At 45.6% G+C, this 26670-nt stretch overlaps 2 protein-coding genes across 2 annotated transcripts; both read right to left on the bottom strand.

Annotated features, from left to right (window-relative positions):
* Window positions 1-2016: 2016 nt before the first annotated feature.
* PMF1 (polyamine modulated factor 1) lies at window positions 2017-7573 on the bottom strand. The gene is made up of 5 exons (XM_024203435.2): window positions 7411-7573; window positions 5699-5804; window positions 4756-4856; window positions 3774-3969; window positions 2017-2792 (listed from the first exon to the last, which is right to left on the bottom strand). Exons 1-5 carry the CDS (start codon window positions 7563-7565, stop codon window positions 2739-2741), a joined length of 612 nt encoding a protein of 203 aa, XP_024059203.1. The 5' UTR covers window positions 7566-7573; the 3' UTR covers window positions 2017-2738.
* Window positions 7574-9036: 1463 nt separating this feature from the next.
* Window positions 9037-23543, bottom strand: SLC25A44 (solute carrier family 25 member 44). Its single transcript, XM_024203434.3, has 4 exons — window positions 23428-23543; window positions 20688-21315; window positions 15584-15711; window positions 9037-13893 (listed from the first exon to the last, which is right to left on the bottom strand). The coding sequence occupies exons 2-4, from the start codon at window positions 21307-21309 to the stop codon at window positions 13702-13704; spliced, it is 942 nt and encodes a 313-aa protein (XP_024059202.1). The 5' UTR covers window positions 21310-21315; window positions 23428-23543; the 3' UTR covers window positions 9037-13701.
* Window positions 23544-26670: the final 3127 nt, after the last annotated feature.

Here is a 26670-nt window from a genome sequence, read left to right as displayed (position 1 = left end):
GTGTCCACTTCTGTCTTGCTCTCCTTGTATCTTTTGCCCTCCCCCATCTCTGCCCCCTTTGAATTCAACCCCCCTGCATTTAGCTGATCTCTTCTCACTCCGGGGGGGGGGGTGTTTGGGGGGAAGGCGGGTTTCTAGTGAGCAGCACGGAAGACACGTGGAATGTGCTTGGGACATGTGGACAAGGAAGGGGAAGGCGTGGGGTGGAAAGGGGCACAAAGGATTATGGGAGAAGCAGTAGCCTGCAACCTCCCAGGCCCGCAGTGGGGGACATATCCCTGCAGAGAAGGGCAGGCTGGGATGATGTTCTCAGGGCCATGTTAGGACACAGGGCTTAGCTGACGTGTTCTACTTTTAAGCTTTTTGTTGATGGGCCTGGCATGGAGCGAGATGGCTGGGCACGTTTTAGACCTTAATCAGAGTGATGTTCTGCAGTAAGCAGGAACGCTTTGCTGATCAGCCTCCTAATTGATCCCCTCTGGAGTTAACGTGCAGGGCTGTTTAAACCCAAGTACCCACCCCCTCAGCCTGTGCACGTTTGCAGCGAGCGGGCTTTGAGTTCATGGCTGGTTTGGAATAGAAAGCAGTTTGTTTTGAATCGCCAGCACCCCTCGGGCCAACGTTCCACTTCCAGATCCGAACCACTGCCAAACCTCACTTTGGCTGGAAGAGGACCCTAGAATTTGGGGTAGGAGAAAGATGCTGTGGGCAGCTTAAGGCAGCCAGAGGCTGTCAAACAAAGCCATAAACCACAGATCACTTGGGCCAAGTGCGCAAAGTCCAAGCCAAGAACGAGGGGTTTGCAGGCCCAGTTTATTTAGATTATAATGCAGCAAGGCAAGCTTTGTTTACAGGAGAAGAAAAATATACCTCCTTTGGTCAGTCTCCAAGGCTGTGACTCGCCTCTCCAGGAACTGACATTTGGGGACAGTAAATCCATTGCCTCTGTTTTCAGCATTAATAGTTGGGTGCTGCACAGGGATCAGCTGCCCTTTGTGCATATCATTTCAATAGTGGCTTTTAGTTAGAAGTGTCAATTCTCAAGTCCCCAGAAACATCAGGAAGGAAAAGGCTTTGCTAGGTCGGGCTGTAACCCACAGATACTAGCAGGCCTGACGTCTGCCGGAACTCGCCTAGGAAATCAGTCACAAACCTACTCTGAACGTTATTCGCCTGTAGGGGTCCCAACCAGCATCTGGATCCCACTGTACAGTCACACAGGGAGACAAGCCCTGCCCCGAAGAGCTCCCAGTCTAAAGAGAGAAGGCAGATCATTCTCCCCATTTTATGGACGGAGAATTAGGGCAGAGTCCAGATCCTGAAAGGTATTTAGGCTCCTAACGCCCACAGAAACCAATGGGAGTTAGACACAGGGTAACATTTAAAAAAGCATCTTAGTGACTTGCCCCCAGTCACACAGGAGCTATGTAGCAAAGCCCCAACCTGAGTTCAGATCTCCTGAATCCCAGTCCTGTGTTTTAAACCTCATTGTTAGCTTGAGTACCATGGTTCAAGCAGGCACTGGGCACCAGCACAGCTGGATTTTACTCACACTCTGCTAACCCTGTGCAATCTGGGGCAAGTCCCCTTTTACTGATGTGCTGCTGTTTCCCTAGCTAATGGGGGGCAAAAAGAACGAGGAGTCCTTGTGGCACCGTAGAGACTAAAATTTAATTGGGCATTAGCTTTCGGGGGCTAAAACCCACTTCATCAGATGCATGTTCATAAGGCTTCGTGTTTTACGCCCACCCTGCACTAAGTCAGAATGGTGCATTTCCCACCCAACGGCACAGGTATAAATGACTACAGCGCAACAGCGAATCAGGCCTTTTGCATCTAGGCTCTTGGAAGACAAAACTCCCAGCGTACCTTGAGTGTTTGTTTTGGCAAAACATTCCTGTTAAATTTCTGTAAAGAAGACAACAGATAGAAATGAACCACATAATAATGGGTTGGAGCAGCTATTACTAAGTACGTGTTTATTTTTCTTGCTAGAAGGCACCTGTTTAAAAAAAAAAAGTAAGTGCTAAGATTATAAAAACAAGTTTTATTATGTCAAAACACCATTCCAAGTAACTATGTACAAGTTATTCATACACTGTGGGGGTGCAACATCTCTCTCACTGCTTTAGATGGTCACTTGCCTTGATATCTACAGACTGTTCCGCTGGCAGAAATCCCATGAGCTGAAGTTTTGGTATTTGTTTCTTTCCTTCAAATGTAGCTGTGTGTTACTTGCTGCATAAGGTACCTATGATTGGCTCTATTACACTCCTGAAATCCCACGAGTGGTTATAAGAGTGATCAGTATTAAAAATTCGACATTCATTTAAATTTGGAAATGTAAGTTTGGTAAAGCTTTTAAAAGAACGCAGCATGAATGCACAGATCTGCTATAGCTTTCAAAACCTGTGTGAGATCTTCCTTCCTGCTGAGCTTAGTTGGGAATCGGGGGTTACTGGTGATTTTCCTAAAACCCTGGTGCAGTCGCTCATTTCAACAAATTTTGATCAATTATGTCCCATGACTGTTTCAGAATGTGCGATCTTCACAAGGTGTTGTAAACAGTTGTCTGACAAATGAACACAAAAGCTCTTGACAAGTCAAGTTTTCAGCGCAATTTGAGTGGATATTTATGTAAATGCACAGAGAATCCCACTTCTGAAAAGATCTGCAGGGCTTCACCGATGAACATAAACCCCATACATGAAACTTCTGCAAAATCTTCCCCGGCCTCCTCATTCAGGCTCCTGGAACGTCAGGATTAGTTCTCTCTGTTCTTTACTAATTGCCTGGATAGAAGAAAAAAAAAATGGTGAAGTCTTTCTCCTCCACAAACCCCACTGTTCAGGAAATAAATGCAGCACTGACGCAAAAAGGAGCATCATTTCCACACTTGGAGACAGGACAGTGCAACACCGTTGACAGCACGTGCAGAATACAGCTCATGCATTGTTCAGACGCATTGATCTAGGAACAAGGCCCCATAAGGGAAGGAACTGCACATATACGAACACCGCCCGAGGCAAAACACTCTGCTTATGAGCACAGATGCAGGACTAACCCCCACCCCACCGCAAAGGCACACGAGCAAAGTTATGCATTCAGGGCCGACTTTTCCAGAGAGTTCAGCATCCATTTAGGTATCTAGATAAGGGCCAAATTTGTTTTAAATGCTCAGCCTCCAGCTGCTTCCACTAAGACACGAAGGGCCAGATTTCCAAAGAGCTCAACATCCATTGGAGCAGCTCTTTGGAAAATGTGGTTCTAAGAGCAGGTGCAAAGGCAGCCCTGGTGAAAAGTCGGGCCTTAGGGGTCTGAACAGCTGGATGTGACACTAGACGATGTTTTCCACGTTCTTCTTGCCATTACAGGGACAGCCTCATCTTCCCCTCTTTCTGCAGGTCCTAGCAGCTGTGAAAAAAGTTACATGAATAAGCAAAATCTCATGGGTTTCCTGACTCTCCATGGAAGAGGCGTGATTATACATTGGGACTTCACTGTGGGATGTAGGCAATTAACAGCATTATGCAATTAGCTGATATGCAATTAATCAGAGCAGCAACCGATGCAACACAATGAAGCTAGATTGGGGCCTCGGGATTTGTGCACATAAGCAAATTCTGCAGTTGAGTGCCGTTCGGTTGCAGTTTGGAACTTGCATTCTTGGAACTTTCCATCCCGGTGCAGCCACTGTCTCTTCTAACTGGGGAGACTGGGACACTCTCGCTCAGTTTCCTTGATTCGGGGGCTGGCTGGAATGGAGATTTTACCTGCCATGCTTGCTTGCGATTTTGTATCTGCTGCTGCATCTCTGAGATTCTCTCCCGTCCGGCCAATACAGCCTCTGCCAGCTTCCTGTTCTCCTCTTCCTTTTCTTTCAGGGCTCTACGCAGGTACGTCTGGTGCTTCAGGAGGTACGGCACCATGGCGCTATGAAGATCTTCCTCCGGGATTCCACTGGGACGCCTGGAAGTGACAGGGATGTTGTTGTGAGGACTAGGATGCACCGCCTTTGCATGGTGCTCTACTTAAGTGCTTTAATTGGAACGTTTAATATTTAGAGCGAGGCGAACCCACCCCATGATGAACCGGTCTCACTGCGCCATGACGTAGGTGGGGGGAGGGGAGGAATCCTTCCTGACACTCATGCAATCAGATGATGCCCTGAAGCATGAGATTTGATTAACACACATCCCCACCCTCGAACACGAAAAGCTACATATATTATTGGCGAAAAGACTATCCAGCCTGCCTTTTAAAGACAGCACAATGCGACTCCCAGAATTCCAGTGCCCAATGAGCCCCAAGGGCTACACACCGCGTGAAGTTTCAACAGATCAGGACACCCCAAGCAGCCACCGTTCAGAGTAACATTCAGCACAAGACTTTACTTCCCCTCCAACGCTATGGACATGGCCCAGAACGTGCGATTCTAGCACAGCCGGAAGTCCAGCTAGATGACCGAGTCAGAGATTCAAATAGACTCAATTAAGTGGAAGGTGCACTTTGGAAATCGATTTCCTGTCGGGATACAGTAGTATGATTTTAAAAAATCTCCTCTGCCATTCACCTTTGGGTGAAATTCACCCCGTCCAGAGAGCCATCACAAGATCTATGCACCACTTCACTCACTTCCACAGGGCTTAAAGTGCTGCACGAGGGTCAATTTTATCTCTTTAAGAATCAAAGGAACAGGTCTCCAATAAACCAGCACAAGCGTACTTCCAACATGCCAAGCAGAGCACTGCCTACCACGCGGGCTCTTCCCGATTCTTTGCTTCCTCCACAATTCTATCCATCGAGGCAAAGAGGTCCTCAAGATTCCCTTCCTTCTTTATCTCACGAATCTCCTCCTGCAGAGGAAAACCACCAGGGATTCAAGAACGATAAAAAAATGGAAGTACAATGCATGGACATCTCTCTGCTTGGCCCTTCCCACTGTGGGCGCAAGGACCTTCTCCTCTAGATGTCCTTTGAAACAGGAAACAAGTGCAACCTATGCTGTACTTCCTCAGCTTGTAGTCAGCTCCAGTGCATTTGCTGCTGCTCACAGCTTTCTCAAGAATGAAAATTGTCCCAGTCTTGTCAGTTTTCAGGGAAACTATTTAGAACTCTGCAGGCAGTCATGAAAGGGACAGGGACCAGGACAATTTCCCCCACCAGTACAGATAGGCACTGGGGAAAGACCCATTAAGGGGGGGGACGGGACAGGGAAGGGTATATTAGTTGCTAACTTGCTTAGGATCTCAGGGAACAAATGATCATAGTGCACTACGTTGAAGCACATAACTTTGCAGTTTCAGCAGCACCACCTAGTGATTGGGAGTCAGATCTGAGGTAAGTCAGCTGTTCCGTGCCTTGCCTATAAAAGTTTACCCATCTGTAAAATGAGTAATATACACCTGTCTCACAGGGTTGATATGAGGCTTGATTCAATAATATTTGGAAAATGTTCCAAGACCTTTGCATGAAAAATGCTGCAACATCCAAAGTATTATATTTCCCCATATACCTTTTGGGATGTTACAAACAAGTCTAATTCTCAGCTAAACATCTGCAGTTCGACTTTAAATATAAACAAGCTTGTTTTAAATTCTGAACCTGTTGGGTACAAACGTATTTCTTGTTTAAATCATCAAAAAAAGGGAAAGGCGATATAGATATAAAAGCAAAGATCTGCTTTGCTTGTTCTTACCTGAATGGAAGTTTGCAGTTGGGATATAAACTGATCATAAATACTTCTGGTCATTTCAGGCTGGAGTTTATAGAAGCGATGGTAGCAGTTTGCAAACCTCTGGTAACTGTGCAAAAGAAGAAGAAAAAAAATGCAAACCAGACAAAGTGGTTTAAAATACCATACACTGGAAATTACAGAGTTACAAGACTGTAAAAGCCTGATTGAAGATTCATGTTTATGTCAGAAGAGAACAAAATAGAAGTAAAAAATATTCTGTAAAATTGTCCATAGTTAACAAACCATATGTACAACTGATCCATACACATCTGTATACTGGTTGGTCTAACAAAAGAGCCCCAATTTACAAAGGTTTTGTTGTGTTCAAAAGAACAGAACAAAATCTCTATTCACAGTCACCTGTAAAGGGCCAAATTCTGCACTCAGTGACATCTACACAACCCCTCTGAAATCAGCAGGATTGCAGTGGTATAACTAAAGGCAGAATTTGGCTAAATCAGACAGGTTTTCCTTCATTTCCCTTTGTCAAGCTGAGCTGATGGTGCATGGCAATCGCAATCAGGAAAGCACTTTGGAATCCTTTGGTGTATAAGAAGATACAGAAAAATTAGTTCTTACTACAGTAAGCCACAGACAGGACAGAATGGGTGATTCCGTGAATGGCTAAGTAGGCAGAAAGGGAGGCTAGGGCACTCTCTATCATCTGCACTTATCGCTGAATCTGCAGCCAGTAACAGTGTTGGAGAGATCTAGACTAGCAGTCAGTTTAATCTCCTCCCTAGGCGGAACTGCTGTGTGAGCAGCTGAATCCATGGCAGGATCTTGTGGGAGATTAGGGAAACAGCATGAAGCCACAGGTGTTGGACTGCACTTACCGCCAAACGGGTGTTTGGGAGGGGTGGGTCTAGTCAAGTGGTGATTTCCCCCCCCCACAACAGGGCACCTGGTCCATGAGTTATTAAGGAGGTGGCAGGAACAGAGTGGAGCGGGTACTTGCTTTGCTAGGTCTTAAGACCTAGGGTGGCCCCCACATCTCAAGGAAATACAAGACAGCTGTATGAAAGTTATCAGACACGGCTTGTGTTTAAGGGCAGTGCCTCCCCTCTCAGAATTACATTCATGGCATCAGTTTACCCGCAGTATCACAACACCTGGGCCCTTTGCACAATTGGTGCTTGAAATTGGAATTTTTTTAAAAAATCTGATCCGATGTTCTTTATTGGCTGGGGGGGGGCAAGTCACTAGGTACTAGATAAGGGGGCTGGGCAGGCGTATTGACATTACTGTCCGGATGGAGAGGGGGAGCTAGACTTAGGGTGACCAGACAGCAAGTGTGAAAAATCAGGACGGGGGTGGGGGGTAATAGGAGTCTATATAAGAAAAAGCCCCAAATATCAGGACTGTCCCTATAAAATCGGGACATCTGGTCACCCTACCTAGACTGGAGGCAAGATTCCCCCTTCTCCCAAAAGGCTGCACAGCTGGCTTTAAAAGTGCCCATCACTAGGGTGTCCAGAGCTCAGCCACTGGTCTCTGACAGCACATGGGAAAGAGAAACAAAAGTCTGGTCAACTATAGAGACTAATCCACAAGTCTCGCGAGATTTCCTCCCAAGTCTCGCGAGACTCGTCCCGCCCCGCCCCTTTCTCACCTCTCGCGAGACTTCCAGCTCGAACCCCCTCCCCCGTTCTCGCGAGATGTTGTCCCCTCACCTGCCGGCGGCCACCAGTTTCTCCAGGAAAGCGTCCACCACGGTGTTGAAGAGCTGCCCGCGGCCTGGCTCTTCCTCCTGGGCTGGCAGGGAAGTGAAGCCGCCGGTGGCCCCCTCGCCCGCCGCCCGCGCCGGGCCCTCGCCGCCCGCCGCCATCTTGAACCGCCAAGAAATCTTCAAGCGCTCGGCTAGTCCCGCCCCCGCTTCTTCCGATTGGCTGAGGCCGCGGCTCTGTTCCTATTGGTGAAATCTGGTGGCAATCGGGAGATCAGGCCACGCCCCCTATTAGACAGCACAACATGGGCTGGTTTGGTTCCTTTGTCCTTCCCCAACAGCTGTCCCTTCCCCTGGCCTAGCAGCTCCTCAGCCAGCTCCTGCCCAGGGGTTGCTGTCTCCACGCACAAGCCCCCATTCCATGGGAATAGGTGGCAGGAGTCCCACATATTAACTTGTTTTTCTTCGAGCCCAGTGATCAAAACCGCCTTGAGATCGTCGTGGAAAGTTTCTACCCTTAAGAGTGTGGAGGAAAGCTGGCAAAGGGGACCCCTAGGCACCCTGCAGCCATAGAAACCTGAAAACAAAGAAGGAACAACTTGGAAGCTCCTCGAGGAAGGAATCACCTTTGTGTTCTACCGCTGTACAGCCCTTAGCCTCATGAGGTTCCACTCTAGGACACGGGCTGTAACTACCTACTACACTGAAAAAAACCCAACCCCACAGCTATTAAAGGCCCATGTGTTTAAAAGTAATCTCAGCGTGTAGGGGCCTGACTCAAGAGCTTCGGTAATACTAGGAAAGTCACTTCAGTGCTGTGTGCTACTTTCACTTCTCTGCATTATAAGGAGAATACACATCCCAAGGGCACACAGGGTGATTTGCTTCACATTTGTAAAGCACGCTGCAACAGTTACTCCTTTCCTGCACTCCCCGAGGAGAGAAACACATGGCTGGATAGCGGGTGTAACGGGACTACTACTATTACAAATCCCTTAACATGAAAATATGAATGGAAGTGTGCCTAGCACTGACTTCACACGAGCTCACTTTGAGTACAAGAGCCTTCTCCTTTGCATTTCCCATCATCAAGAGCAGCCTTCCTGTATTATTAGTATGACACCACCGCTTATCTATCTGGTTGAGGGCTTTAGGTGCTACTGAAATAAGTTTCAGAGTAGCAGCCGTGTTAGTCTGTATCCGCAAAAAGAACAGGAGTACTTGTGGCACCTTAGAGACTAACAAATTTATTAGAGCATAAATTTGTTAGTCTCTAAGGTGCCACAAGTACTCCTGTTCTTTTTACTGAAATAAGTGTTTGACACCCTAAGCCTGCACCCAATTACATGGGTGTAAGTCAAGCATAACTCTTTTGAAGTAAATGGAATTAACAGTTTCACACTGGTGTAAATTAAGGAGAATCAGGCTGCATCTTGTAAGTTTCACTTTGACTTATCCCACTTTAGATGTTATAGGTAGAAATGTAACTGTAAAAGATTAGGGCTGCAGTTAATAAGCTGTTACACACAACAGACTACTGTTGCAGAGGGTAGAAAAAAAAATCAAGTTACCTTGCAAACATTGCAAAATGTAAATTACCCAACCACGATAGATGCATAATGAGATGATCAAATAAATAATAAAAACTTTAATTACACAAAGACATATTATAGTGCAACAGTGAAACCTGTTAAACATACACAATACATTCACCCAGCATCATATTTTAGAACAGGCACTGAGTCGTATCATTCTGTACTCCCACTGCGACAGACGTAGGCAGTCAGATTCCAACATCATGGCTTTCAAACTCCCAAACTCATTTGAAGATTGTATTGTGTTGGGACCCTACTTTATTCCAGCACATCAGTTCCTCTAATACAATGGAAGCCCTACAATGTTCCATTCCCAGATTTCTTCTTGCAGACTGGCATGTAGGTATGGGAAAGTTCAGATCACACCACCAAATATAATAAAAAATTAAGATTGGGCCTGAGAGAGTGGCAAAATTTCAAAATACTCAGTTATCTAGGGGGGGTTTGCACTTGGGATAAAGACATGCATGGATTTCATCAGGAAACAATTATATCCACTCATCAGTTTACTGATAGGATGATCATCTACTGTACATAAAAACCAGCAGCATATCAGAAAGGGTGGGGACATCAAGAATAAATTGACAATATGGTAACAGATGAGCAAAATTCAATGGAAATACTGTACTACCACAAGTTGTCACAGCAGAGATTAACATAGTCACTCCACAGCTGATAAACGCCCTTGAGCAGAAAAACCAATCCAAATGAATATAACCACAAAGGGTTTGAAATGCTTTATCTGCCAGAAAAGATACAGGTTTTAGCCACTACAGGCTGATTAGTACTATATACTATCATTCTGTTGTGACATCCCCAGTGGAAACCTCTGCCTGATTCAGATCTTAAGGACTGATTGGATATACTGAGGCTTGATGCTTTAATGAAAGTGATCAATTACATCTGAACTCCGTGGAGAAGAGGAATAATCCAAACTGGGTACAAAACAGATGGCTGGAGATGCCAGGTTCGTGCAGAAAAATAGAAGGAAAACAGATTGCCTACATTTTTTCTGTGGGACAAAACTGCATCACTTGTAAAAGTTAAATCCAGACTAGCTGAACTGCACATCAGTCTGAAGGGACACTTAACTTGCTATCTAGTCAGTTTCAGAAGGGATTGCGGTTTCATGTACCACATGTCTCAGTCTATGTTTTTCCAGAATGTTTAACCTTGCACGATGTATTTAAATTTGACACTTTGCATATAATCATTTTCACTGTTCAACTACTATCACTTCCTCGGTTAGTGATAATCTCGCCTGTTGCTCTGTGAAAGCAATGTTTTTAAAAAATAGGAAAGTGTTGTGAAAGCACAAAAATTGGCAGGGGGACCCCACAGGCAAATGTAGAACCCGAGGGTCTGTCTACACTGGCACGTCGTCGGCAAAACTTTTGTCGTTCGGGGTGTTAAAAAAAACCACCCCGCTGAACGACAAAAGTTTTACCGATGAAAAGTGCCGGTGTGAACAGCGCTTTGACGGCAGGAGAGCTCCCCCCTGCCAACAAACAGCAGCTACACTGCGTGCCTTTTAGCAGTACGGCTCTCAGGCACAGCCATGACGCTAAAAGCCATGTAGGGTAGCCACAGCCTATTTTCAATTCTTTTTCAGTTGACTAGGTTTCAAGTTGAAGGCATCTCTAAGGTTTCTTAAATTTGACAGTGCTCCTTAGATACATAAGATCATTAAGATTGGGGGGGGGAGACAAATACCCTCTCACTTGTTAGAAATTGTCAGATACTGATGGTTTTTTTTAAAAAAAGGATCCTCATACAACCAATGTCCCATTTCCTTCTACAGATCAAGACATGGCTACTATGCAAGTGAGCATTCCAAATTGAACCATCAAGTCTCGAAAGATAGGATTATAACCTTCACTGCAGAGGCCGCTATTATGGAATGAGCAGATTTCAAACACAAATATATTTCAACGAGAACAAAAAAAAAATAAAAATCAGAGAGCTGTTTGTTGAATATGCTGCTTTGAGCTGGTTTGTCATACTGGCACAAGCGTGAAGTGGGTCATTTGACGAACCCAGCTCTTTTCAATTGCAGAAGCACTTCGTGGCATTACCAGCCTCTGTGTGCTGTTTGAAGCCTCAACTGTTTTATTTTTTAAAAATCGTATTGTGCTACATTTAATCCTTTGTGGCCAAATTCTGCCCTCAAATCCAGAGACTTCAGTGACAGCCACCGGTATGGACTTCAGAGAGGAGATTTCAACTCGTTCAGGATCAGTGTCTGGCAGCCATAGCACAGTGTCTGCTCTGCATGAGGGGATAGATTCCAGGTCACTCAATTCAGTTAATAAAACAAAGATCGTTAAAAAGAGTAACATGACTCCAGAGTATTTGAAATCGTTTCCCACTAGAAATCATAAGTTACCTGCCTGAGTTAAGAAACCCTTCTGTTTGCAAATGAAAGAGGACTAATTTATCATGGGATACAATTTCAGTTTACTTACAGTCTTGAAGTCCACAGTAGGACTATAATCCTTTGCTATATTTGACACCTCACCTGCATATCATTTATGATGTTTCACATGTACATTATATATAACACACACAAAGCAGCATGTCCTCCTGCAGCATGCCCAGGAACAGAACTCACAATCCCAGGTAATTTGAACAAAACTGTCTCCACATTTACTGGTTTAGGACCCACATTTTTTTTCCTGCAAGTTCATGTGGTTCGATTCTTAATGCTGATATTCTCCTCTTGCCCCATCTTTCTTTTTAAGGGAACAGGCTTTTGAATCATATTACGGATTATAGTGTATTGAAGGGAGTTCTATACACTGTGCATTCATGCACATAGCTCAGAGGAGAGCAGAGTCAGGGTAAGATGTTGGATGTGCCAGCTGGTCTCCTTGCCTGTCTAGTTCCTGATATGGTACCCATCACCATGGTGTGTTAGCACCTCATGCATGTCATGGTTATCCTTGTAACACCCCATGTGAAGAGTACTATTTTCTCCATGTTATAGAAGGGGAACTGGAGCACTGTGCCCAATGTCACGCAGGGAGTCTGTACCTCTATTCTGTGCCCCAGGGCTGGCTGGGCTCACTCTATCCGCAGAGTAAACCAGAAGCTCCTTAAGTCTGTGCACATCTGGGGCTCAGGGGAAGCCCATGCTCTACTGAGAGCTAGAAGACAAGTGAACAGCTGAACAAGAAGTGGACAGCTGCAGTACAACAGGATCGGCACCAAGAACTCCTCATGAAGGTAGTCAGATGGATGAAAACAGGCAGCCAAGTATCAATCTGTGATATACGAATCAGTTATTTGGAAGTAGTGGGTTATCTACTCGATCTCACTGAGCCCCCACAACCTCAGGAACTAGCTAGGAAAAGCAAGACCTGGGAGCCAGATTCTGCTCTCGATCACAGGATGCACGTCTGGGGTAACGTGACTAAGAACAGAATCGGACCCACTGAGTACGGGCTCGTGCTGCACAACTTGATTCGGAGCCTTAGTTTGGTAAGAGACAATCCATAGTTTGGAATAAGCTTTTCTCTACAGCAAACATGGATTAAAACCCCCTTCCTCTTCCCCAGACACAGGATTTTGATCTATTTTGTAGTAATGAACCGTTACTCAGTAATTGATACACGCACACCTATCAGGTGTCGATGGAAAGGCAGAAGCGATTTTCCTTCTTGCATCCTATGTCAATTAAAGCAAGTTCAGCTCCTACTCCTTAGTCACATCCAGTTCAATTTGCTCCTGAAGACAGGGAAGTTGAGCATTTCCATCACTCTCTGGATTTGTTTGTGCCTAAAGAAATTAAGGGTGGGGAGCAGCAGACATTTCCACTAGATGTGGAATGTTTACACTCACATTTGCCAAGGGCACAGAGTTAACCAGTCAGTCCCTCAATAAATGTCCTCCCCTCCCTGCCCCACCCTGAAAAAACAAAACACACACAAAAAAGGATGATTAAAACCTGGATTAGGAGCCATAATTGCCATTAGCCTAAAGAAACAAACAGCTCAAATGTTACTTAACAATTGTGAGCATCAGAACACCAGCTCTGACACTTGGAAGATGTGTGAGGAAGTGAAATAGTTTCCAAGAATATACAAAAATTATGTACAGATCTATTCAGAAAGTGGTAAGCAAGGTCTTAAAAACTGATCCAGGTATTTGTTACTCTCTTCCCTCATTTTTTAAAAATAAAAAAAGGATGTTTGAGAAAAGTTTTACTATGTACATATATATATTATATATTTTTTCTACCTCTCACAGTACCCCTGCAATTAGCAGACTTTCCACCAGGAGGCCCTGCTAGAGTTTGTACATTTCCCCCCATATGGAAATTTGGCAAAATTAAAATATTAAAATTCATTTCAAGAATAAACTTTTTTTTTTTTTTTTTTGCTTAAACCGATAGTCTTTAATTTAAGAGAGATCAGGAAATTGTTAGGTTTCACACACACACCTGGTCGTCCTTGAATGAATTGTTAGTCAAAAGCTTTGCCATACGTTTGTTTTTTCCCCTAAACAGATAGCAGCAGAATGTTGTGTTGCAACAGACCTGAGGAGGTGACTGCAGCTGCTTCTGATCTGTCCTCTGCTGTGAAACCACACAATCCTGTAATTGAGGGAGACCAAGGAGAACCCCAGCTGTCTCTCTTTCGCTGAGCTTTTAACCACGGTCTGAATCCATAGGGTTTATAAGCCGCTCTCTCACTCGCTGTTTGCTACCAATGTCTAGAGTCCACAAGCTCTGGGCGGAGGCTCAACTTCTTCAGCGTTTCATACCCCACCACTATGACGATGGTGGAAGGGGTGGCCGATATGATACGGGCGGAGAGGCCTTTAGTGAGGCCCCATGGGCCTTCCTCTGCCATTAGTTGCTTGAAAGTGAGAATGATGGAGCTCTTGCCTTCCACCTGCAAAGCCAAGAGTGAAACCGTTAAGAGAGGCAATTGCTCAGAGAGGCAGCTCGGGCAATGGCAGATAAAACAACTGCATCTGTGGTTGCCTAAGGGGTTGTTCTGCAATAAGAGGGGAAGATATTCCACTCTGTCGAGCTCCTTCAAGAGGTATACCATTGAATTGCCTTCTGATTTTAATTTGAAGGGGAACCATAGAAACTAGAGCACCAGATCAGACTTGAAGTCCCTCTAATCCGGTGTCCTTGCTCAGTGGCCAGAACCAGCTACTCCTGAGAAAGATGCAAGAAACCCCAAAGACGACTGTAATTGGGACTCCGCAAACCTGCGATCAGACCCTGCCTCAGTTTCCCCACTCCCGGGTAAGCTAGAGGCCAGTTCCTCAGCCAGCATGTCAGTGAAGCTCCCACCAGTGTCAGTATTTCGTTCCCTTTTCCAAATAATCCATTTATTCAAACACAAACACAGTTCATCATCACACAGGTAACTCGGGTATTGCCACATGAACCCTCCTAAGACCTATGCCTCAGAGGGCTTCTGCTGCTGCCTATCCAGTGGGATCCTGAGTCACGTCTTACACCTAGCTGGTGTGGCAAGCCACCTTCCAGGTCCTTTCCCCAGCCCAGGGTTTCCTGTAGGAGACCTCTCTGCAGCACTCCCAACTAACTGAGCTGCTGGGATTTTCATCTCACCACCTGCGAGGCAGCTGATGAGTCACATGTGCAGCTAAACCCAATTCCCTTAAAGGACCAGCCCACCCTGTGACAAGGTAATTACGCAACAACCTGCCCACCGTGGAATTTAACCACTTGCATTATTTTATGTTTGCTCCATCCCCCTATGTGTTTACATTAGAGACCCCACAAGCCTGGAGTTTGTCGTGGGACAGAATTTCACTTCCTGCTGGGTGCTGCCCACATCCCCAGAGGTGGCTGCCTTTCGGCAGTGCTACATGGATATCATTTGGGGATGAAAGTGTGCAATGCAGGTGTAAGTTATAGGTTATTCTGGCTGGCTCCTTCTGCTCACTGCCTCACAGCAGCTCTTTACATACTGATGCTGTTACAGTCTGGAGAGCGGAGATCAGGAGAAGTGTAGAGGAAAAACAAAATATGAGCTGGGTATTTTTGTGCTCACCAGGTCAGGAAATGAACCAAATAAAATACACTGGAGAAGCAGGCTGGTATAATTAAATTTAAACTCTGCCAGGGTACTAGCATGAATTCCATGACCATTGTGGATAGGGATCTTTCCCCTGAGAACAGTGCTACAGATTCCCCTAGAAGTCAGTCCATAGCAAGGTTACATGAAATTTACACAGTATCATTTCTCTGTTCATACCAGTCCGGGAACCCTGTGACCAACAACAGTCTCACAACGTGGCTGTAGCTAGCAAGGTTCTGACTCCACTCTGGACAAGCCTTTAATGACACTAGAACAGGAGAAAAACCAAAGGGGTATTCTCCCCATTTTACAGACAGGGAGAGTGAGGCACCGGAGTTTTTAAGACCCAATATGCAACAATCCATCGGAGCACCTAGAAATAAACGCTAGAAGCCATTGAGAAAAGAGACAAAGTGACTTGCTCACAGCTGCACAGATCAGTGGCAGAGCTGGGACAGAACTTGTGCTTTGTGACTCCCAGTCCTGTCCTCTAGACCACATTGCCTTTAGGCCGAGCTCTTACCTGCACGCGAGCCCTGATGACGTCCATGGGGTTGGTCAGAGTGGAAGCCGTTGCAGCTGCGAGTGGCCCAGATATAGCTTGGAGGAGGAGGTGTGGACAGTCTTTAGGTGTCAGGAAAGAGAGCTGTTCTGGGAACGGGAGGGAGAGTAAAGTTAGACACACATGTGTATATATGTATATACTCAGCTGTTCCATACCTCCTTCCAGCCAGAACTCCCAGCATTCACCCATACCAACTTCATGGGGTAGGATCCGTGTTTTGCGGACGGGAAAACTTGTTACATACATATACACTGCTCACATGCCTCATAATGTTTCTAGGACTAGCTTGTTTGCTGTAATATAAAGACACTGCACGTTATCTGCAAAGATTCATATTAAACTGACTGTTCCGTAGGCTATTTAAGTCTCCAGAAGGGTAGTACCTAGTGAATTGTAACACTGCTTCTCGCAACATCCCTCCAAGTAGAGAACGGCGCGTTCTCTAAAGAGCTTACCACATTGTGGGGGCCATAGCTTTCTTCATTCTGGTTTTACATTTTAGTATATTAAGTAACATCATGTGTAGTTTTTAAACACCCACACCCACACCCACCCAATTTAATGGCCGCTTCTTCAGGAAAGAGGTTGTTTATCATAGGATCATAGCAATGTAGGGCTAGAAGAGACCATGAGAGGTCATCAAGTCCAGTCCCCTGCTCGGAGACAGGCCCATGTAAACCTAGACCATCCCTGACAGGTATTTATCCAACCTCTTCTTAAAAACCTCTAATGATGGAGATTCCACAACCTCCCTTGGAAGTCCATTCCAGAGCTTAACTGCACTTATAGGTAGAAAGTTTTTCCTAATAGCTAACCTAAATCTCCCTTGCTGCAGATTTAGCCCATTACTTCTTGTCCTGCCGTCAGTGGACATGGACAACAATTGATCACCATCCTCTTTATAACAGCCTTTAACATTTTTGAACAGGTCCCCCCATCCAATTTTCTTTTCTCAAGACTAAAAATACCCGTTTTTTTAACCTTTCCTTGTAAGTCAGGTTTTCTAAATCTTTTTTTATCATTTTTGTTGCTCTCCTTTGGACTCTCTCCAATTTGTCCAAATCTTTCCTCAAGTGTGGTGCCCAGAATTGGACACAGGACTCCAGCTGAGGCCTCAACAGTGCTGAGTAGAGTGGGACAATTACCTCCCGTCGTTGACATATGACACGCCTGCTAATATACCCCAGAAAGGTATTAGCCTTTTATGCAACTGCATCACCCTGTTGACTCATTCAGTTTGTGATCCACTCTAACCCCGAGATCCTTTTCAGCAGTACTGCCATCTGGCCAGTTATTCCCTGTTTGCTGTACAGGTTAGGGTGACCAGATGTCCCTATTGTATAGGGACAGTCCCAATATTTGGGGCTTTTTCTTCTATAGGCGCCTATTACCCCCCACTCCCATCCCGATTTTTCACACTTGCTGTCTGGTCACCCTAGTACAGGTTCATATTTTAAGATGTGCTTGTGTCTGCTTAGAAAACAAGGAGAGAGCTCTAGAGACTACTTTGGCTGCAAACCCAAAACCCTGGATCATTTCTACTGGTGAACTTTGTGCCTCAGGACAGGTCACATGACTGCACGGACAGATCAAGACCAGTGTGCTGTGCAAAGATATAAACTAGACGCCTCCAGAGCATCAGGAGCGGGAGGAAAGGCATTTTGAGCCTGAGTCCTGGAGGTCTCACCACCTTTCTGGGAAAGCTGACCCAATAACAGAAGTGAAGATGATTCTTTAAAAATAAATATTCAGTTACAAATGATCAGGCTTCGGAAGGAGAGAATGGAGCTTATCTGAATTGTGTATAGTCTATGCCCCCACCCTTTTTTAAAAAAATCAACGCACTATTTCAGCACCTATACGCCGTGGAGATTTTACAACCCAACACTGCAGTTTATGTGTCGGAGTAGCAGCTGGATTTCAAAGGCAAGGATAGCAGCTACTGGGAAGCTCAAACCAGAACAGCATCCCGAGAGCTGGAGAAATAAAAGCTGTGGGATTAAAAGCAATGGTGCCTATTGTAACCAGCAAGTGGTCCAAGACCAAGGCAATTCTCTGCAGCGCTAATAGGATCTGCCAACTCTGAGGAGTGAGCTGGACACCTGGGATGCCTGTATTTTTAATGGTGGCAAACCCTGAGAATCAGTGAACTGCACTGCACTGCAATCTGTTACAGCCTGTTACAGCCAACTTAATTCAATCATCACTGCCAACAAATCCCCCTTGTGGAATGATACACACACACCAAACAGCTAGTGGGAGACAAAGATATCACCTGGGCTAGCAACTTTACAGTTTGCTAACAGCCCGAGTATCACCTGTATTGTACAAATTAGCTGACTTCGGAGGCATTCTGCACAGGAACAATGATCTCCTGAAAGGTACAGCTTTGTTCTGTAACCCAGTGGTTCCCAACCAGGGGGACCCGTACCCTTGAGGGTATGCAGAGGTCTTCCAGGGGGGTACATCAACTCATCTAGATATTTGCCTCGTTTTACAACAGGCTACAGAAAAAGCGCTAGCGAAGTCGGTGCCAACTAAAATTTCATACGACTTTATACTGCTCTATATACTACACACTGAAATGTAAGTACAATATTTATATTCCAACTGATTTATTTTATAAGAATATGGTAAACAGGAGAAAGTCAGCAATTTGTCAGTAACAGTGAGCTGTGACATTTCTGTGTTTTTCTGTCTGTTTTGTAAGCAAGTCGTTTTTAAGTGAGGTGAAACTTGGGGGTACGCAAGACAAATCAGACTCCTGAAAGGGGGACAGTCGTCTGGATAGGTTGAAAGCCACTGATGTAACATTAGGTTTAAAACCTATTGAACACAAGCACATCTTGTTTAGATGCCCAACCGCACCTGAACTTGCTTGTAACTCTATTTCCTGGCTCTGCTAAGGGATTTCATACCCTAGAAGTCTTTTTGAAGCCTAAAGGGACCCAAGTTCCACACTTGAGAAAGCACAAGTCACACGTATGCAGCAGTTTTAATTTTCAAAACATTGCGTGAACATCAGCTCTTCCACACTCCCGTGGGGGAGGCAAGTCTGATCCACAAGTAACTGATGGGGAAGTCCAGGCAGATGTGCCAAGTGACTTGCCCAAGGCCACACACAGCGTAGAAGAGCTGGGATTAATACTCACATTCCTGGCTCCCAGTGCTGTGTTTAGACCAGCGGTTCTCAACCTCTCTCTTTCCGAGGCCCCCCCCCCCCAACGTGCTATACAAACGCCATGGCCCACTTGTGCCTCAACAACTGTTTTTCTGCATATCCGGTATATTAAAAGCCAGGGTCAGTATTACGGGGTAGCAAGCAGGGCAACTGCCCAGGGCTCCACACCACATGGGGCCCCGTGCAGGTAAGTTGCTCAGGCTTCGGCTTCAGCCCCGGGCTTCAGCTTTCTGCCCTGGGCCCCAGCAACTCTAACGCAGGGCCTGTTCTCTGATTTATTTTGGTGGACCCCCTGAAACCCGCTCACAGCCCCCCAGGGGGCCCAGACCCCTGGTTGAGAACCACTGGGTTAGACCATGCCACTCCCTTGCCAGAGCTGAGGTCTATCAATGCTTCACTCTCCACTGATTAAAGAAGGTGATCAAATGGGATACAAGCCCCCTGATCCAAGAGATGATGGCTGCTCAATGCTCCAGGGGACAGTCATGCCTCCCCTGACCCGCTCTCTGCCAATGTGCCTTGTGGGGAAAACGCCTTTCCAGCCCCATGTCAGTTCAAGTGCATGAGTGCGAATCACTCTGGCTGGGACTCTGATCTCATTCACAGAGATAACAGCCTTGCTCGGAGACATTTGGGAATATTTATGTAAAAACAATTCCCAAGCAAGGAGAAGGGGTGGACTGACCCTAGGAAAGCTGCCCTCCTATGCTGCCTAGGGTCCTTAATTACCTTGGCCAGTCCTGGACATCTTTCCCAGGATGATCCTTCTCTTCTCCCTTCTCTGTTGCGTGCCCCTCCGACTTCTCCTCCCCAGCAGGCTGTGAAGGGAGGGTCTGATAGGACGCAAGCCGCAGCGATTGTCATTGTGGGGCTTGGGGTGTTGGATTCCCCGCCCAAGCCACAGGCTGCATGTTGTGTTCTAAGTGCCCCATGCCGTCCCTGCTGGCGCGCACTAGATAACTAGACCGTATTAATGTAGTCCAGCAGGGTCCATTCTGGGCAGTTAGACTGCAACACATCCTGTGGGTTAGGGGGTGAATCCATCACCCCAGACAATCGCTGCAGCTTGCCTCCTATCAGAGTCGCACTGTGCAGTGCCCACGTGCCATGGGGTGGTGGAGAATAACGCCAGTGGCCGCGACACTATTTCCTGTGTTCGTCGGACCTCAATAGCAGTGAATGAGACACACTTTTTTAATGTGTGCATGCTTACAAAATTAGCTTGCAAAATGAGTAGACTGAATTCTGAATTAGTAATTTCATAATTACATGCAAGAGAGAGAGAGAGAGGAGCAGGTGTCTGGACTTGGGGGGCCACAGCTGAGCTCTGGAGGTAGGTATCTGGGCAAGAGGGAGCCCCAAGGCTAGGCTATGGGGGGGAGGGAGTGTAAGTATCTGGGCTAGGGGCACCCCGTGGCTGGGTTCTGGGGGGGCAGGGGGGGGCGGGGGGGGTGGGGGGGGGGGGGCCCGGGGGGGGGGGGGGGGGGGGGGGGAGGAAGGGGACAGAGAAACAGGAACTGGGTTGTCATAGGGGTTTCTTTAACTCTATTCCTGGGAGAATTTTTGTGTGTGTCTGTATTGTTACAGACATACTTGCAGACCGGTATTTTGAAATCAATTACCAAAATAATTGAAACTGGTGTGATTATGAAGTGTTATTTTGATAAATAAAATTTGCGGAATTTTGCAGAATTTAAAATATTGTGTGCAGAATTTTTAATGTTTTGGCGCAGAACGCCCCCAGGAGTAATGTTAAAAAAAAAAAAATTTGGGGGGGGATTACTGAAAATCAGGGAGCATTGACATCTCGGCACTCAGACCCCAAAGTGCCAAGTAGGTGCCCAAGCCAAGTCATGGCGGAAGCTTCCGTGTTTCACCTACCTGCATAGAAGTGGTAGAAAGGCCACCAAACCGCACTGTTGGGAATATAGGTGAGCAGAGAGGCCACGTAGCCCCTGTAGAAGCCTCTCAGTCCGTCCGCGTTGAAGATCTGTACAAGGATGTCCTTGGTCTGGCCGAAGACCACGTTACGTTTGCAGTCTTGGTACCGCACTTTGAACCTGCCCATGCTCTCCCCCTCGCGCTGCATCATGAGGTGCTGGGAAACGACATCTATGGGCACTGTGATGCTCTGCGCCACCAGGGAGGCTGAGCCGCCAGCCACCAGCGACTTGACGACGTTGCTGTTGTTGTACTTGGAGACGTACTTGCGGGTGAGCTCGTAGGTGGTCACGTAGCACTGGCCTGAAATCAGGGTGAAGGTGTTGACCAAGAAGCCCCGGTACAGCCCAGCTGCCCCTTCCGCCCGTAATATCTTCACAAAGGCGTCGAAGGTCCCATTGTAGTGGCTCTTGCCCTTCTGGACCTGCAGCCGTGTTCGGATGAGCGTGAAGGGGTAAACGCTCACCCGGATCATCATGGTCATGCAGACACCGAACACATAGAACTTCTTCTTGTCCAGATGCTCCCACTCGATGATCGGGATGTTGCGTTTGTCCTCCATAATTCCCTGGAATGCAGGGGAAGAAAAATTAGTGACCATCAGATACTCCCCTCCACCTTCTAAAGGAGCAGACTAAGGGACTTTTTGGATTAAGCCTCCTTTCTCCGTTGGGCCCTGCAGTAACCTTCCTGCTAGCCAAGGGCTGGACTAAGCGCGCTTAAGAAACAGTCATTATTATAAACAATGATGTTGGTGGGGCCTGAGTGAAACAAGTGGCCTAGCCTCTTGGGCAACCAGCACCCAAGCTCTGATTGCCTGGGGGGCAGTGATGGGTAAATCTGAGGATCCCACAGTCTGCTAGCAGTCAATGAGAAGGCAAGATGTTGCCATTAACAGATGAACACAAATAACCAGAAGGTGGCTATAGGAACTTTGTACATGAGGACCCACCTGGCATATTCAAGCCTCTTGAGCATAGACGTGTCTAGGTGGTCACGCAACAGGATTTGCCATGAGGCCCCACAGGGGTGTTGCTGAGTCTACCAGCAGTTATCCCTTGACCCAGTTAAGAGGTACACAATTGATTTCCCTCACCTGCCATTTTCTGAGATTAACCACTCTAGCATACTACCAGCAGAAAGTGGATCAGCTGCCCACATCATGCTAGTCTCCAGTGGGGTGGATAAAAATGTATTTAAAAATGTTTTTTTGTTCTTTTAAAAGTAAATTAAATACAGGTTTATTTTTTAAAAATAAATTTGAAATAATGACAATCTACGGTAAGGCCTAAATTCATTGTAATCTATTAAAATAACACTTTAAATACAAAAAATATTAAGTACTACATATTTGCTGACAAGTTTTAAGGAAAATCAAACCACTGAACTGGTGCAAGTCACTGGTAAGCACCTGGAACCAGAGTCTGACGTGCCAAACCAGTTTTAGACATATTCAGAAGATGCAGAGAAAATATTTTCTTCACTTCAGTTTTTTCAACTAGTTCAGTTCAATGACTAGTTCAAAGTTAAGAAACCAATTGGGAGTCTCCTCTTCCAATCTATGAATAAAAACTAGGTGTGAGAGGACAAAATCTACTAGTTCTTGAAGGACAGTGAGCAGAAATTATCAGTTCAATTCATTAACCTCAGATAATACTTCCTTTGTTTAATAAATCAGGGCAAGTCTACACTACAAAATTAAATGGACCCAAGTTAGGTTGGTGTACTGCCACCACAGAAATTACTCTGGCATGTCAGCCCTGCGCTTACATCCCTTGTTACTGCCTTTGACAGCCTGAGCTGCATCGGACACTGCATCACCCTAACTATCTCAACCTAAGTATTATGCCTCTCACGAGGTGGAGTTATAACGTTGGTGTAGTGGGCAACTTACAACAGCAGGACCAACGTTGTGGCGTCATTGACGCTTACAGAGTTAGAGCAACATAAGCTGCCCTACGTTGACCTAACTCTGTAGTATAGACCAGGCCTCAGTTAAATTCAAAGGCAATACACGTTTTGATAAACTTTTTTTCCTTATGTACCCAGTGCATTTAGGGTAGTTTGATTTAATAAAAAAAGTTTAATGCTGTTCTTGTGCATTTTTAATTCAATTTGAATTTCCAAAAAGAGCTTGACTCATATCATAAGTAAAAAAACTAATCTAGCAAGAAATGCATCATTCACCATTTTCTAACGTAATAAAACTGTAAAAATTAAGACTCTCAACAAGGGTACTATAGAACTGCTTAAATAATCGTGCATAGATATGGTGTATCCTTCTGATTAGCAAAAAAGAAGCACCACATATAGTGCAAAGGCCATGTTTAACTGCAAATCAATATGTTTTAATGATTACCAACCAATGAAAATCAATCTTTATTTAGGAAAATACAAATGGAAAACGTGACTTAAATCAAGGTTTCCTAGTTGATTTAAATTACGATTAAAATCCACCCTGCTCTCCAGAATAAGGGAGAACCTCCCTTCATGTATCTTGACTTTAGTTTCCTTTGGAGTGGCATGGGTATGATCCAACTATTCCAGCTCAGCTAGGACATACTGAAATCTTAGGTATGTGACCACACCCCTCTGTGCCTCAGTTTCCCCCTCTGTAAAATAATGCTTACTGACCTTTGTGAGATGCTTTGAGATCTATGGATGAAGAATTAAATATTACCTCTTATTGAACATGCACAGCAGGAAAATTGCTTGGCAACCAGGGCAGCTTCTCCCCTGTCATTCTGAGTTCACTGGTGCTGCTGGACTTCAGGATCCTACCCCTCAGGTCCTAGGCTGTCTACAAAAGTAAACGGTGATATGTTCTGAAATCTCTGAACAAGATCTTAGATTCATCGCCTGAATCACAGCTTTTTTTTCCAGGCTCCTCTAATTTTTTCCTCCCCCTCACTGATTGGAAATGCAAGTCAAGGGGTAAAGTTAAGAATAAGGATTAAAGGGAGGAGGAAGTGAGACCACAGATGTAAACAAGCACAGAATTATGCAGCGCCTCTAAGGGGAAGGCAAACAGCCTGAAAAGAAAATTAGCAAAGATCACGGTTCAAGGAGCCCCCAGCCAAGGAGTTGCAGGTTGTACTTTGATGAACTTCGGTCATTCTAGCCATAATCACTTTCGTCACTAGATAATCTTCTCTGGTGCAATAATCCTGAAATACCCGTTATGCCTCCAGCTACGGCTGCACTCGCAGGGTCAGGGATCAGAACGGAGTTTCAGTACAACACAATGACTCCTTGGGGCCACATGGACATTCATGCCACAGAGCACTGTGGTCTCCAGCAGCAGGACGCAGTAAGAGGCTACTCACAATTCAGTTTCCCCCTTCAACCCAGACGACCCTATTTAACCCAGGTGTCTCTCCTCGCCTAACAACCCACCATCTGATCTCTGCTGAATTGCCCACCATGCCATAAGCCAATGAGTGCCAACCTTTGTGGGGATGTTTCTGTCTGGGATAAGATTCTGAGCTGTTCGTCCCACCTCCCATTGAACTATTGTTTTCTCACCTGCTGCGAAGTTTGAGCGGATGGTCTGGAGCCGGCCTAGCTCCTTGCAGAGTCAGGCACACACGAAGGAACAGGAGAAAGGCAGCAGGGGCGCCCCGGGTCAACGCCCAGAGGCACTTTGCTGAGCTAAGGCGGGAATGCTAAAGCATAAGTCTGGGTGGTTGGGAACCACGCCACTGTCAGCAGCCTCCCCAGATGATAAACTCTTTGCCCTCCCATAGCTGAGGCAGTACTGGGTGTGAGCGCAAGGGGGGAATGTATTACAGGAAAGGATTCTAGCCTTTATGCACTTGAGATCATTCAAAACCACTGGCTGTAGGTTTCCATTTCCTGCGGAGATGCTAAGAACAGGGATGGTACAGCGCCCGCCCCTCCACGCCAGTGACCTGAACTGATCTGGGCGTTTCATAAACCAAAGGAAAGCTCATGATCTGCATAAGAGATAAGAAGAGCGGCCAATAGGTCCCCCAGATTTCTCACTAGAAAGTCTGTTTACTATCTCAAGTCAAGCTACGGAAGGCAGCAGGTTGTACTTTGCTGGTTCCCTTAGCCAGTTTCCGACGATCAGCAGAAACAGACGGTATTTGATTTTCATGCAGTTCCTGTAAACTGAAAACAACCCCCTTAAAATCAGTGCTGAAGAGGTGGAAAGGTACAATGCCCAGGCAGCAGCCCTCAGTGGCAAGCGCTCCCGAAATGCATATAAATGAGAGACTTGACAGAGAGCCATGGCAGCTCACGGGCTTCTGTGATTACACCCCTCTCACGTGACACTATCTCTGCCCCACGCCCTTGTAGCTACAGGCTCTAAAGCATCATGCTAAAGTTAGCCACATAGCAGTGGCTTGCAAGAGAGCTCTCTGAAGTTGAGGATGCTCATATTTCACTCTGAAGAGGTGGCTGGTGGTAGGCCTGACCCATGAAAAGTGTGTTTAGATACATTCATAAACCCTACAGGAAAAAAAACCCATGAGCGTCATAGCTTGGATTGCTATAGCACCTGACCTATCATCTCAGGATCTCAGACAGGATTCTTCACACACCCAGGTATAGACCAGTATTGTTAGCTCCATTTTACAGACATGGAATCGAAAGTACAAAGGTGAGGGGATTTGCTCCAAGGTCCCATACTTAATCAGTGGCAGAGGAAGGAACAGAGCTCCGGCTTCGTGAACAACTCCCCTCTTCTGTCTCTAACGCCTGTGCTCTAACCACTCGGGCTGGGCCAACGGAAGGCCAATTTTGCCAGTAAGGCTTTCTAGTATGCTTCCCTCCTCTGGCAAAGCATGCCCCAACCCACCATAGACTTCACAGATCTCAATCTGGGAACTCCCCACCAGACGTGTCACTAAACATTACCAAAAAAAAAAAAAGCCAAAATAAAGTTATAATATCCAACTGGAGCCAGATTATTGTTAAACTGAACATTTCCCATTCCAGATCAAAGACTCTTCCCCGGGTTCAGTGTAGAAAAGTTATACCTGTCAGAGAACATCCTGATTATGTAATACAAAGGCCAGAGCCATTCAGCTTTAGCCACAACTTGCTTCAAAGGGCTTGTCTACACTTGAAAGTTATTTCAGATGAAGGTAGAATTTAAAGAGCAACAGCTCCCTGTGTGGACACACTTATTATAGCAGAGTGCCTTTTCCCAGTTTTGTTTAATCCACTTTGAAAGCAATAGCTATTCTGGTCAATTTCCCTGTGTAGACAAACCCCAATCATACAGATCAAGACAGAAGTGATAATGCCAGTGACTGCAGGGACCCTATGTTTGCAACCTACCAGGAAATCCAAAGACAGTCAGATGGAATAGGTGTTACGTTATTATGACGGGCTTGATTCTCAGGTATGCTAAGGCCTCTTTACACAGCTCTGGCAGTGAAAGGGAGCTGTAAGGTTTAACTGTAATTCATGCCTATTTTAAAGCCATTTTACACTGTCAGAATGATAAAAAGAGGCCTTATTGTAAATAAGAATAAGGCCTCAAATTTCAGGCTCTATCAATAAAGGTCAAGTAACCAAGACTGAGAGAAATGTGCTTGATAAAACAATTTACATATTTGCTTATTCCCTTGGAAGGAAATAGAGGATTTTAAGGTGATGAAATCCCTTCAAAAGTCCTTTAAAAGAAAAGAAAAAAAGTTTGCTTACTATCCGCCAACAAAACGTTTACAGAACATCAGCAAACATTTTTATAGGCTTATCACAACTTCTACTCATGCTCAGACTGGAGAGTGAGGTTGAAAATACCACATGGTATTTGCAAAACAACAATCTGAATGAAAATAAAAGGTATCCTATTTTACATGGTACAAAAATAAAACCATGACTCTGCTACCGTCAACTGAAAGAGACAAATGAATATAAGAAAGCTAAGGGCTTGTCTACACATAAA

The sequence above is a fragment of the Terrapene carolina genome, unplaced genomic scaffold (genome assembly GCF_002925995.2).
Source record: "Terrapene carolina triunguis isolate 2854851 unplaced genomic scaffold, T_m_triunguis-2.0 Scaffold227, whole genome shotgun sequence".
Classification (NCBI taxonomy): domain Eukaryota; kingdom Metazoa; phylum Chordata; order Testudines; family Emydidae; genus Terrapene; species Terrapene triunguis.
Note: the sequence above shows the minus strand (reverse complement) of the source record. Positions and strands in the feature narration are given on the sequence as shown.

Bases quoted from the DNA above. Each gene is read 5' to 3' on its own strand.
- SLC25A44 (XM_024203434.3), bottom strand. From the start codon at position 21,309: ATGGAGGACAAACGCAACATCCCGATCATCGAGTGGGAGCATCTGGAC. The intron at 15,712-20,687 runs GTAGGTGAAACA...TCCCGTTCCCAG, and splicing joins TTTCTACCACTTCTATGCAG to AACAGCTCTCTTTCCTGACA. The intron at 13,894-15,583 runs GTAAGAGCTCGG...TTGGCTTTGCAG, and splicing joins TCATCAGGGCTCGCGTGCAG to GTGGAAGGCAAGAGCTCCAT.
- PMF1 (XM_024203435.2), bottom strand. From the start codon at position 7,565: ATGGCGGCGGGCGGCGAGGGCCCGGCGCGGGCGGCGGGCGAGGGGGCC. The intron at 4,857-5,698 runs GTAAGAACAAGC...TTTCCTCTGCAG, and splicing joins AACTGCAAACTTCCATTCAG to GAGGAGATTCGTGAGATAAA. The intron at 2,793-3,773 runs GTAAAATCTCCA...TCTTCTATCCAG, and splicing joins ATCGCAAGCAAGCATGGCAG to GCAATTAGTAAAGAACAGAG.